General features: G+C 40.2%; 1 protein-coding gene across 1 annotated transcript in view; it reads right to left on the reverse strand.

The window, feature by feature from the left end:
• The window catches only part of fras1 (Fraser extracellular matrix complex subunit 1), a 397,669-nt gene that overhangs the window by 183,350 nt on the left and 199,657 nt on the right, over nt 1–14,662 (reverse strand). The window contains exons 14-15 of the mRNA XM_052040656.1: nt 12,695–12,829; nt 5,901–6,044 (exon numbers count right to left, since the gene is read on the reverse strand). Of these exons, the coding sequence (XP_051896616.1) occupies nt 5,901–6,044; nt 12,695–12,829 (279 nt within the window). The remainder of the gene's footprint in view (nt 1–5,900; nt 6,045–12,694; nt 12,830–14,662) is intronic.

Below are 14,662 nucleotides of genomic sequence, written 5' to 3' on the forward strand. Positions count from 1 at the left end.
GACATGAATGTTATTCCGTCCCCTCATCATGCAGCTGCTGTTCTGTCTCACAGTGCCACACCTTCCCTTAGAAAAAAGGGGAAAGCACACCAAGTGGTTTTATGCAATGTGTTTGGGTGATGTGGCTATGACAGAGGAACAACTAGCAGTGTACAAAACCTATGAAATATGAAACTAAAGGTTTCCAGAAGGGCCAAGTGTGTGTGCACACTGTAGAGAGCATATGATTTGTGCCATGAGTCATGTGGACGATGAGGATGATGTGTGTTCTGCTGAGCAGAGTCTGAAGCTGGTGCTGCAGCTGATGGGATATGTCACTTGAAGATGCCCACATCGATTTCATATGAGTTGTATTTGTTCTGCAGTTCTGTGTCCACATCCTTAGAATTTGACTTCGCAGTGCCTTTATAGAAGCCTTTCTGCAGAAACAGGACACCTCTTCATTTCCGCACCACCCACTCCTGGGCCTTCACGGCCACTTTGGAAAAATCATGTGGCCCATCCTCCTGTGTTGTGCAGTTCCTTAATGTCAGCTTCAGTTCCAGAATGCCTGTCAGACTGAATCTCTGCATCCAGAATTTATTTCCCCTTTAGGCAGTGCTGGCTGACTTTAACTGGTTCTACTATTCATGAAATAAGCCTCCCTTCTGAAGAAGATCATGGTTAGGGTTGGCTGTACTGTGCAATTGTTTAAATGAGCAGGCAACGTAAATCTGGAGTGCTGACTGCATTGGGTCAAATCAGTATTAGTATTGGTATTAGTTTATTAATGTCATTTGTACCGAGGGATAGTGAAAAACTTGTCTTGCATACCGTTCGTACAGATCAATTCATTACACAGTGCATTGAGGTAGTACAGAGTGAAAACAATAACAGAATGCAGGGTAAAGTGTCACAGCTACAGGGAAGTGCATTGCAGGTAGACAATAAGGTGCAAGGTCATAACAAGGTAGATTATACAATGAGATGGACTCTAAAGGAACTGTTCAATAGTCTTATCACAGTGGGGTAGAAGCTGTCCTTGAGCCTGGTGGTCCTTGAGCCTGGTGGCCTCAGGCTCCTGTATCTTCTGCCTGATGGGAGAGGGGAGAAGAGAGAATGACCTGCATGGGTGGGGTCTTTGATTATGCTGGCTGCTTCGCTCAGGCAGAGAGAGGTATAGACAGAGTCTATGGAGGGGAGGCTGGTTTTCGTGACGCGCAGGGCTGTGTCCACAACTCTCTGCAGTTTCTTGCAGTCCCGGGCAGAGCAGTTGCCATACCAAGCCGTGATGCATCTAGATAGGATGCTTCCTATGCCGCATCGATAAAAATTGGTGAGTGTGAAAGGGGACATGCCAAATTTCTTTAGCCTCCTGAGGAAGTAGAGGCACTGGTGAGCTTTCTTGGCCGTGATGTCTGTGTGTTGACCAGGACAGGCTATTGGTGATGTTCACTCCAAGGAACTTGATGCTCTCAACCCTCTTGACCTTAGCACCACTGATGTAGAGAGGTGCATGTACACCGCCCCCTTTCCTGAAGTCAATGACCAGCTCTATTGTTTTGCTGGTCATTGACTTCAGGAAAGGGGGCAGTGGAGTATAATCATGCATTACCATTGCTGCAGCCTCCATGGAATAAGAAGGGGACTGTTCTTCTCCTGGAAGTTTATCACTGATTTTTAATGAGTCAATCATCCTGGACCTAGCCTGCTGTTGGGGCTTGCCAAATGTAGTCCAAGCCAGCCTACACTTCTTACTGCCAGATGCAGAGGGGTGAATACACTTACTCCTTATATCCAACAGGCATCCACTGAGGGAGAGCAGACACCGAGTGAAGAATAGGTCTCAGGTGAAGTACCTCAGGGTCCAACCATGAAATGTCTTAATAACGTTTGACAGGTCGGCAAAGAATCCTCAACAATTTTTAAATGTCTCATATCAGAGACATTTAAAAACTACACAACTAGTTTTAACTAATTAAACATTTTAAAAATTCAAGTAAAAAATTCAAACACATTAAAACACCAGCAAAAAATAATCAAAAACATCACAGTAAATAAGATTTGTACTTCCCTTTATTTCTGCCTGCATCATCCATGACCCACTGCAATGAATGGAACTGTCATTTCTATGCTGACTCTACATGGGCTGAAGCTGAGGACCCTTCCCAATGAAACATCCAACTATTAGTCAGTAGGATTCTTGAACACAAAATGCTAGCTTGCAGATGCAGTAGTTAGTTGGGAAGCAAATGGTTTATTGGCCTTTATCGCAAGGGTGTGGGAGTTAAAACAGACAATTACTGGGTACAATTGGGCAGCACGGTGGAGAACAGAAGAACTTCTGCCTCACAGCTCCAGCAACCTGGGTTCAATCAAACCCCGGTGCTGTGCGTGTGGAGTTTGCACTTTCGCCCTGTGACCTCCCCTGGGTGCTCCAGTTTCCTCCTACACCCCAAAAACAAGCGGGTTGCTTGGAAAGTTTCGTGCAGTGCATGGATGAGTAGTGGAATCTGTGGGGAGGCTGTTAACGGGAATAAAATGGGTTAGGGTAGGATCAGTTTTAAAATGGATGCCTGATGGTCAGTGCAGATTTGGTGGGCTTAAGGACCTGTTTCATGCTGTCTCTCTCTATCGTCCCTAACTGTACAGTGTTCAGGCGCACTAGGAGTATTTAGCCACACCAGTGTTGGTCTCTTTATGAATAAAAGGATATAATAACACTGGAAGCAGTCCAAGAGAGATTCATTAGATTCATTCCTGGATGAGAGGCTTGTTCGATCATGAAGAGCTCAAAAAAAATTAGATCTGTATTCTTTGGTGTTTAGAACGAGGGGTGATTTTATTGAAACATACAGGATCCCAAGGGACATAACAGGGTAGATGTTAAGATCTTTCGACTAGTAGTGAGCCAGGAAAGAGGGGACATAGTTACAAGATTAGATTTAAAACTGAGGTGTGTAGGAATTTCTTCTTGCAGAGGAGGTTGAATCTCTGGACTTCTCGACTCGAGAGGATTGTGGAGGCTAGATCACTGGGGATATCTAAAGGAGGTAGATACATTTTTGAAAGATCAGGGAATTGAGGACATTGGGGAACTGGAACAGAAGCGGAATTGAGGTCTGGTGCAGATCAGCCATGATCCTATTGACTGGCAGGGAAGGCTTGAGGGGCCAGATGGCCTATTTTCCTGCTCCTATTTTCTTGTTCTCTGAAGTGGCCCTTCAGTGGAGAGGAAATATGAGGAAGTGAAATGCAGGCAAATTAAAGAAAATTAAAGAAATATCATTACTATAATAAATATCACTTGCTATTTATGGCATTTGCATTTTGTTCCAACATAGAAAAATGCTGTTCCAGGTATAATTCTCGGAAATTTCATTGGACAAGTTGATACAGTCAGGGTAAAAGCTTCTCTAAGAAACAATAACCACATCATAATTGGATTCAATAGACGGAGGTATTTGACCAGGAAAAGAAACTCAACTTGTTCTGGTCAACTGGAAAAAAAAACAATCATAGGTAAATTTACAGAAAGAAAATGCACAATGTTCAAATACAAGGAGGAGGAGGGGGGATGACTCAATTCCACATGCTCTGGGAATTAATAGATTAAAATGGCATCTAATTAGAGCAATGTAACTAATCCAAGTAATGATGTGAAGCAAATTTCATGGAACATAAAAGAATAGGAGGTATAAAAGATTATTGTTGGGTGGGATAGGGGGAGAGAATAACCAGCAGGTAATAAGAAAGGAAATAATAAAAGATTTTGTAGATGCATGAAAAATACATAAAAAAGGTGGGCACCAGACATATTCTTATCAGTGATATTAAATTAGCTCTGGATGAAACTGAGACTGTGGACTAGAAATCCATCAGTAACACTGTTTGGATGTTAAAACTTCATTCAATGTATCTTTAACACCATTTAAAAAATTGTTAAAATTACAAAATTCATAAGCATAAGTTGCTGTACCTCCCCATTCTTACTTTGGGAATTGTGGGAATTACTGGTCAAATTACTTGCTGCTACCAGCACTTGGACATAACTGTGAGTTCATTAAATAGCCATTAAACACACAGGCTCACAAAAGCAGCTATTGGAGTGTGTTGTTCATGTTGATCATGACTGTCCTCATGATCATAAAGGGCAGGAGAGTGCTCCTGAGTTAATTGACCAGGATCTCAAGACGCTGTTGGGTCACAACACACACAGAAAGAATGTCCCCCATTCAAAGTGGCAATCCTAACAGAAACCCTCCGTGGGGATGATGACATATTCCTGGTAGGAAGTTTCAAAGGACATGAGTGCAACCTCGAAATACTTGCATTTTAAAGAAGCCTGCAATGCAGAGAAGTGTCCCTGTGTGCTCCTGTAGGCTGAAGGAGAAGTAAATGAAGGCTGCTGGAGAGGAGCGTGTCAATGTCCTCACTAATGCACCAGGGATCTCCAATTTATGAAATATGGCATATACCAGCCAAGTGGGATAAAATGTCTGACTGCAGCAAATTGAAAGTGAGTGTGACCTCAATCCATGGATGGCTGGGAGAGATTTTTCTTCCATGGAGAACAGAGTTTTGTTTGGATAAATGGATATGGTAAGTGAATTCTGGCTGCAGCAAAGTGCAGTGTTCAGTGTGAACAGTCGGATAAACTGTTGATATGCAGTATGCAGCATCTGACTATCAATGCAGGGTTGTAGTGACTGGCTCTGTAAATAACGTTCAAATTGAGACTTCAGTGTCATTAAAAGGTGGTTCTTCTGTGCATGAACCATACCTGATGTTATTTGGGTGAACTGGATGCCAGAACAACAATGGTAGAGCACAAGAAAATCTTGCATCAAAATGACCGTATGATATTAATGACTAGCATTGATGCACCCAGAAATGTGTGCATAATTGCTTAACAATTACTCTAACTTTTGTCTGCACAATGCCTGATTTTTCAGTGGAGTCATGAGAGATTGCAGATGCTGGAATTCAGAGCAAAAGAACAAACTGCTGGAGGAACTCAATGGATCGAGCAACATCTGTGGGGAGAAGGGGATTGCCAACAATTCAGGTCAAGACCCTGCATCAGGACTGGTTGTCTTGCACAAGTGAATTCCTAGGCCTTAAGTGTTGTAGCAGACGCCAAATCCAATAGTGCAAAAATCAACGAAGCCAAGCAAAATATTGAACTTAGCCAAGATAATAGAAAATATAGTTGATGTAGTCATGTTCACGATTCATCAAACCAAGCCAAGTATAGTGTTCTAGTCACTGAAGACAAACATTAGAAAAATTTGACCTATTAACTTTTCAAAGGAAATAAAGTAGATATTTCAAACAAAAGTGAAAATGCAAAAGGAAAGGGGAGTGAAATGTATTTCAGGATGCTAGTAGTGGGGTAAATGATCTCTTTTGCACTGTAAAATGTCATGTTTGCATTAAAGACCTGTATACGCTTTAGAATAAATTTGTTTGGTGATGACGTGGAATCTGCTACTTTCTGAAGATCCAGACAAACATATGCACAACTGCTTGAAAGTTACTTTCACGTTTTCATTCAAGATGTTGGACCTTCCCCAATGTCTGGGGATAATGCACACAGGATGGCAATCAGGGATGTGTATTGTCAGCCTCTACATGCAGCTGAGTGCTCAGATTCCCCAGAGCCAGACAGAAAAGGCTGGCAACACCATCCGTGTTAAGCAATTATCTCTTGGCACCAAAGGCAAGCACCTCTCCCAAAGGCAGTAGTCTCCATTCTACTTACTTTACAGGACAATCACTAGCATAATTGCTAGAGGATAATGCAGCAGAACTGACTACAATACTTTGGATATTAAAGCATGAGCAGCAAATCAAATATTTTCCAATTAAAGAGAATTTTATATGCAAACACAAAAATCCTTTCAGAGATATCAGTTTACCATGACAACTCCCATTCTTCGTGAAATATCCAGGTCCACAGCTGGCAACACAGGCACCATCCTTCAGCTGATGTGATGGATCCCTGCAGCTAATGCAATTATTCTCTGAAGGACCATGACACGTCAAGCAGGATTCATGACAAGCTGCGAAAAACAATCAAAAATAATTGTGAGATCTCTGCCGAAATATTAAAACTGGAAGTCACAAACTTGCAGTTGATAATCAGCCCTCGATGCTACTGTCCAATTTAACCTCTAACCCTCTAACTTTCAGATAAACATCATACTTCCTGAGGTTCTTAATAGCTTAAATGAAACCCCAGTCAATGCCTCTGAAGGCATGTGTTAACTGTGTAAAATGCAGAACAAATAATTAACTGAGAAGTGTTCCACTCAGGGGAGAGAGAAGTAAAGTGGGTACACATCAGAGAAGGAGTGTGTTTGCTCAAAGATGACAACAGTTTTTAAAAATATATTCCAACCCTTAAGTAGTAGCTTGAAAAGTGCTGTGCAAATAACCTTCTCCCTAATAGCTGACACTCTAGACAGCAAGCAGGTGTAATAGAGCAGACACCCACCAGCTTCACACAAAAGAGGTTCCTCAATTTAGGCAAAGTTTACTACTGGACGACACCAGATATTGTTTCCTAGTCTTGGATCTCAGTAAAGTTTGTATTCTAGGTCCTGATGCACCTCCTTGGATTGACATCCAGAATGGCACCCAAAGCTACACATCATCAGGATGGGGGGGATGCTGGTGCAGAGAAATGCCCCCATTTATGTGGGTTTGAAAGGCTGTTAAACAGTATGATAATCAATGCATCAGCACCCTGTAAGTCCCAATAGTTATCTGCTGAATATGAAGATCAAAACAATATTGATAGCATTCTGAGCAAGGATTAAAAGTCTGGGCTTGACAATTGTAATGGTGGTGACAATGTCAAGGTTTGTCTTTGTTAAACTATCAAACAGGCAGCAACTTTCAGCATATTAATAACATACACTTAAACAAAGAAATACAGTGGCTGCTGTCACTATTTCCCACAAGATGTACTGCTGCAGTTTTCACTGATATAGAAATGGAAATCAGTGAACTGAGAGAACTTAAACTACTTACAAACCAATCTTCCTGTAATAATGCTTGAAAATGCAATACCTTGCTGAATGAGGTGTAACTAAGACTTTAATAGGGCACCAAGCCACAATTACTGTAAACAGCTTCATTCACCCTAAAGTAGCAATTTTTCAAATGTGAACCATTAATTCCCTCAGATGAATATTTCTTAAAAAAAAAGTTTATGATATTTCATCTTCAACCCTGATCTTATGTTTATGCCCTGACATGTATTCTGTAAAAATCTTATAAGTGTACTTAAAAATTGTGTTTTTTTTAAACTTCCTGGTTTGCTGCTTGGAGAAATTCTTCAATGTGATTGGCTCATCGGCCTATTTAGTGACATCACTGCTGTTAAACACTGAGGATCCTCCAAAGCTTTATGCCTGACAGTGAGTAACATTGTGAAAGGGGGTAACATTCGCAAAAGAACTGCAGATGCTGGAAATCTGAAACAAAAACAGAAAATGCTGGAAACACTCATTAAGCTTGGCAGCATCTGTGGAGAGAGATTTCAGATAAAAGACCCTTCATCAAAACCAGCAGGGAGAGAAAACAAGTTATTATTGAGCTGCAGAATGTTTCCAGCATTTTCTGTTTTTGCTGTAAAATGATAAATCTACACTGGAGGAGTTGCTGGATTGTTATGGCAGCTTTCTTCAAAGCGATGAGAACATTTTCTTTGCCTTTGGGCAGAAAATATGGGTCAATTTGTATGAGCAGTCAATTGAATAGACTTAATTATCTATTCATTAAATCTGTATTTTAGTTGCAAAAACATAAATTTGACACTCATGGTAAATTTTCAATTATAAAACAAACGTTAATTCATGAGGCTACAAATAAGGTAGGAACTCAACATGTAACAAAAAGAAAATTTGTTCATAACAGTTTCAATTAAAGTATCGAACTGCAGAAAATATATCCTAACATCTACATTTAAAAGTGCCTTTTTAACTCCTACTACTTGCACTGAGTAATCACTTATTCAGTATTCACGTAGCTGCGACATTGCTGCATTCCTTGCTAACATTTTAACTTTGCCCTATATATTGTTCCCCTAAACTTGGCTATCAATACAATCTCCTTTCTCAACCTCACTGAATCATCGAGGGATACAGCATGGAAACAGGTCCTTTGGCTCAAGTCTGCACCGACCACCAAACACCCATTTACATTAATTCTACGTTAATCACATTTTTATTTTCCCCCACACTCTCATCAATTGCCCCTGATTAAACCACACAACTACACACAGGGGGTAATTTACAGTGCCCAATTAACCTACCAACCCACACGTCTTTAGGACGTGGGAGGGAACTGGAGCACCTAAAGGAAACTCACACAGTCACAGGGAGAACATGCAAACTCCACAAAGACAGTACCTGATGTCAGGATTGAACCTGGGTCTTTGGCACGATGAGGCAGTGGCTCTACTTGCTATTAAGCAATCGGTTGTAAAATGCTCTGCCCAATAATGGTATAGAGCGATTCAGATCAACAAGATCCCATGGTCAAATTGTTCCAAGCTATTTGACCTTAATTTGGGGAGGCAGTTAATTTGCCTCAGTACTCCCAGGTTATGGAGGCAATAAATCCACTCCTGGTCACAGCTGATGATCCGTGCTGGTCTGGTCATGAGGTTTTTGTCGTCTACTCTGATGTGTTTGCAATTAGTAATTGGATAACCTTCACTGTCTAGGGTCAGATATGAAGTACGGACATTTGGGACTCACTGGTGTTATTGAACTACATTGCTGCACCATTCCCTTTGAAGAAGCAGGAGATGGGAGGAGTATACATCAGGCATGAAATATATTATGGAAATTATTTTCCAAATGGCATGAAAACCAGAATTAATCCACAGTACATTAATCTAACTTATTTGATGTAATATACAACATTAACGTAACTGACTTTGCATAAGTCTTAGTAAAATTGCAGATATGATAAGGAATGGCAGAGAATGGTTTATGACAGAGCCATAACTCCCGAATTTTCTTATGAGGTCTGCATAATCTTCAATGCCATGTGCATCAAAGTACTTATTCACCAGCTTTTTATGGTCAATATGATGTATAATTCACAGCACACTCTTATCATTTAGTACAGATGATTGAATTCTTTGCATGCATCATGGTTCCACAAACAGGCAACTGAAGCTGCAACACAACCTGTCTCTCAAATACTTGGGGCCCCTCTTAGAAACAGAACAGCTGCTTGAACGTGCTTGATTCAACCAAACAATCCTCACACTAACTGCAACAAATATCCATTCTATTTTTCATAGGAAGTTCTGTACAATGTTATCTGTCCCCAGCCCTGATCAATGCTGCAGAAGTATAAAGCACAGGAACAAGGACTGACTGAAAGTGACAATGAGTTTGGAAAAACTGGATGAAATTGAGAAATCTGAAGGTCCATCTGGGGTGACAATTCAGTTTGGCAATGAAAGGAGTGCAATGTTTTTGTGTAGTGCTACACTCTCAGGGTGCAGCCTTTCAGTGTAGAATGAGGGGGTGCTACACTGTCAGGGTTGAAGTCTTTGAGTGCAGAATGAGGGGTGCTAAGCTGTCAGGGTGCAGTCTTTTAGTGTAGAATGAGGGGTGCTCCACTGTCAGGGGTGCAATCTTTTAGTGTAGAATGAGGGGTGCTCCACAGTCAGGGGTGCAACGTTTCAGTGTAGAATGAGGGGTGCTACACTGTCAGGGGTGCAACGTTTCAGTGTAGAATGAGGGGTGCTACACTGTCAGGGGTGCAACGTTTCAGTGTAGAATGAGGGGTGCTACACTGTCAGGGGTGCAACGTTTCAGTGTAGAATGAGGGGGTGCTACACTGTCAGGGGTGCAACGTTTCAGTGTAGAATGAGGGGTGCTACACTGTCAGGGGTGCAACGTTTCAGTGTAGAATGAGGGGGTGCTACACTGTCAGGGGTGCAACGTTTCAGTGTAGAATGAGGGGTGCTACACTGTCAGGGGTGCAACGTTTCAGTGTAGAATGAGGGGTGCTACACTGTCAGGGGTGCAACGTTTCAGTGTAGAATGAGGGGTGCTACACTGTCAGGGGTGCAACGTTTCAGTGTAGAATGAGGGGGTGCTACACTGTCAGGGGTGCAACGTTTCAGTGTAGAATGAGGGGGTGCTACACTGTCAGGGGTGCAACGTTTCAGTGTAGAATGAGGGGTGCAACACTGTCAGGGGTGCAATTTTTTCCAGAATAAATGAAAAGGCACAGACCTTGCCTGTCTGTTCTAGTGAATACTAAAGATTTCACAATGGTACTCCAAGAGTAGAGAGTTCATACTAAATCGTGGACAACATTACTCTTTTTACCAAACAAGATCATTTATCTCAAGAGCTTTTTCTTGTCAGATCCTTGTGCCCCTATTTGCTGACATTAGTACCCACAAAACAAAGTGCATATGCTTCAGAATTATTCAATTAGTTAGGAAGTGCTGTGTGCCTCATTGAGCATATTTGAATGGAGGATCTCTCTCATTTTTATGTTACTTAGCTACATATAGCAATTATTAGGCAATGAATTGGATTTCTTTTTTGACTGTATTAATATTAGTTTAAAAAAACTCAAAAGACATTTGAATTCACAACTTTTTTTATTCAGATACATCTGATACCAACTGAGCTGTAGTTATCAGAGCCAAGTGGAAGAATATTATGCAGCTTAGAAACATTAAGAAGTGTAGCTTCTTTTTTGCTGCTGACCAAATCTTGGCTTGGTTCCATTTAAAATTATTCATCACAAAACACTTAGTTACAGATTGCCCAGAAAATGGTAGTTCTCCAACACTCAATTTTTAATCTATTGTACTGTGCAAGAATTAACTACCTCCTCTCCAAAGAAAAATCCATTGCAATTTTGTGTCAAGCTTTTCAGGCTTTAAAAGTAGGAGCTTGTTGGATATTTCTATGTATTTCCAATTAAGATTATATTCATGTGGAATGAATAGGGGGCACTCAACAGTAACTACAAAATCTCATTAATACCTGAAGGATGACAAGAATTTGAATAACAAATATGATAAAGTCAAAATAGACATTACAAAAAGATAAACATGATCCTTCCTGTATTATTGCTTATGTTGTTTATATCATAAACCCAATTGCCTTTTAATCATATTTCATCACATTAAGGAAAAAATAAGGACATAAACATTTATAGGAAAAAAAATCAAATAAAGATATTCTAAAAAGCCTACCTTTTGACTAAGCTTTGGCCTAATGTAGCTCGGCTTCATTTTTAGCTTGATTTTGCTCTGCTAAGCACTAATTTTTTAAATTCCCTCGCAGGATCTGGGCATTTCTAGTAACACCGAGCATTTATTACCTATCCAAATTACCATGAATTAAATGGCTTTCTGGGCCATGTCTGATGTCAATTAACAGTTAATCACATTGTGGTGTGTCTGGAGTCACATTTAAGACAGACTGGGTAAGCACAGTAGATTTCCTTCCTTGAGGGATGTTACTAAATGCATTCTTATGACAAACCAAGTGTTTCATGGCAACTTTATTGATACCAGCTTTCCTTTTTAAACTCCAGATTACTTATTTAATTGAATTTAACTTCCCTGATTAGGAATGTTCACTTCCTACTTTGTCCAAATACATGGATAAACCTATGTTTGTGTTTATATCCCTATAAGCACAAAGCAGGATTTGAAATAAAAACAGAAACTGCTGGAAATACTCAGCAAGTCAGGCAGCATCTGTGGAGAAGTAAACAGCATTAAGGTTTCAGGACAATGACCTCTCATTAGAATCTTTCACTGACCCAGAATGGTAACTCTGTTTCTCTTATGTCTGACCAGCTGAGTATTTGTAGCATTTTCTGTTCTTATTTCAGATCTCCAGTATCTGAAGTTTTTGCTTTACAAAGCAGGATTTTCTGATGGAAAGCATCACACAATTCTCTCCAAATTCTATCATAATAATTGATCTAAAACCCAGGCAAGTACAATTGCCTTGAACTGCAAGGCATTTAGAGCCAACCTATGCCAATGGAAGAGCAGGTTTTGCAAAAGTATAGCAGGATTGAATTACAGAAGAACTAAGAGGTATGAAAATAAACACAAATCAAAATAGAAAAGTAACATAATGGAAGTCTCATTACCACTCCCTAGAGTGATATAGGTATAACATTAGGGAATCCTTTATTATTAAAAGGTAAAGCATGCAGACAATTAAATGGGTAATAAACACTGGGCATTGCTAGAAATGCCCACACTCTGTAAACTATTGTTTGAATATAGTTGATTCAACTTTCTTCTGAAATAGCCCAGCACATCTCTTGGCCAACTCAATGAGAGAAAGATAATTATTGCCAGCCTTACCAGTCACGTCCACAATCCATGAGTGAACAAAAAAAAGGGCAAACTGAATGGTGCAAGAGGTGCAAGAGGCTAGTTGGTTTACCCTTATTTCTATATTCCTATGTTTTAATATTTTTAGAAGTAAACTGCAGCACAGAAGATTGGAGCTTGTCCCTAATATCCAGAACCTGCTAATTTTAGACATTTCTACTGATTCCCCAGCAATTCCACTGACCTTCTGCCAATGCAATGGTAACAGAACAGGTGAACCCCACATTTCACACAAAACATTTGACCTAACTAAATTTCATTGATGTTATTAAGATGAATGGGACTTTTGGAAACACATACCTGTACAGTGTAACTGATCCTGAGTAAGCCCTTCCCCACAAGAAGTCACACACTGGCCATTCTTCAGCAGCAAGGAGTCCTTACATGAAGTGCACTCAAACGCATTTTGACACCTGGCACACGACTCGTCACATGCTGTGTCAGAGAAAGGTAAATTACAGTTAAGACCTGCTGACTCTTCTTAAAAGTAGGACCGAGTAGAAAACACAGATCGACCACTAGTGGATAAGGACTTGTCACTGCCATTATATCTTTTTTCCTCTGGAACTTCACCACCTCCATTTAAGCAGCAGTCTGCCCAGAGTTGATTCCTTTGTTATTCCTTTAAGCTCCTCGTGCTGTATGGAATGCACTATTTCCCAGCTGAGGAAACACACAGCTTCTCCCAGTGCCGTCTGCAAGACAGCTTTTAGCAACTTCCTAAAGGGAGCTCAAGTTGCTTTGCCTTCCATCCATTCCGATCGAACTTCACCTCAACTGAGTCCTCAGGTGAATTAATGAAAAGAGCTGGTGAGGATCAGGTCGTCTGTGTGGATTTTCAGAAGACATTAGATCATGGCGGTGAAGTTAAAACTCATTCGATTTAACAAACTAAAGTAGCATGGATACAAAACTGTTTAAATGACAGAAAGCAAAGTTGACTAATGGTATTCAGATTATTGGGGAATACGTAATTGTGTTTCTCACGGGCTCACATGAAGACTATAGCTCTTTTAAGTATATAGACTTGGTGCAGATGATACAAAATTCTGCAATGAAACAAATAATATAAATGATCAGATTAGAGGATATAAAGAAACTTATGAAAGGAGGAGACATCTGGCAGGTTAAGTGTAACATAGAGAAGTTTGAACACTGCCCTCATCAGCTCTCTTCATTGCTTCATCTGAGAACTCAATGGAAGTGAAGTTCGATTGTGATCGATGAAGGCGAAAGCAACTTAACCTGCTGGTAGGAAGTTGCGGATGGCATGGGAGAAGCAGTTTGGCAAGGAGAATGAGGAGGAATGATACAGAAGATATGGCTTGATTTTCAATGAGGTGGCAGGAACAGAGCGCCAAGGTTGGGATGTAGGGGTGATGGTGAGTAGAGTGGGAAGCAATGGTATTGGGAGGGTTGTGATACATGCACGCATATTTTTGAATGAGATAGGACATGTTGAGAAGACTATTAAAAAAGCAGATGGAATCCTTGGCTTTATCAACATAAGATTAAAGTACAAAGGCAAGGAAGTTACAGTATATACTGAATGTCTGGTGAACACTGGTTAGGTTTCCATTAGAGTATTATGCTCAGTTCAGGTTCTACACTTTAAAAAGGATGGTAAGGCCTCCAAAAATTGAAAAAGAGATTGAACAGAATGGCACCAAGGATGAGGGGTGTCAGTTCACAGGACTTCATTAGATTTTAATTTTATATTTCATGTCTTATCGCCATCTCCATTGCTTAATTAATTAAATATGAAATCATGGAAGCAATCCAGAGATCTTCATAGTTAACATAATTGTCCAATCCTTTATTTAATAAAATTCAAGTACTTAGAAAGACATTGGCCCAACCAGCCTGTCAATATTTGCTCTATATATGAGTAGATAATCTTAATCAAATTTATCAAACATATTCTCATATCCTTTCAAATTTTTATTCCTTCTTTCAGATATCATATCTAATCTTGAATATTGACATAGTTTTTGCCTCAATGACTAACCTGAGAATTGATTTGCACAGCCCAGATCTTTATTAAGGACTTTTCTATTGTTCTCTGATCTTAATCTCTTACATTTTATATGTAGCTGCCCTCATTCTAGGAACCACTAATCCACCATCTGTCCTGTACCAACATTAAGAATATAAGAAATAAGAGATAGAGTAGGCCACATAACCCCTAGAGTCTGCTCCACCATTCATAAGATCATGGACAGTATGATCTAAGTTCAGCTCCAAATCAATGCTTTCCCTCAACTCCCT

Source organism: Pristis pectinata, chromosome 2 (assembly GCF_009764475.1).
Source record: "Pristis pectinata isolate sPriPec2 chromosome 2, sPriPec2.1.pri, whole genome shotgun sequence".
NCBI lineage: Eukaryota > Metazoa > Chordata > Chondrichthyes > Rhinopristiformes > Pristidae > Pristis > Pristis pectinata.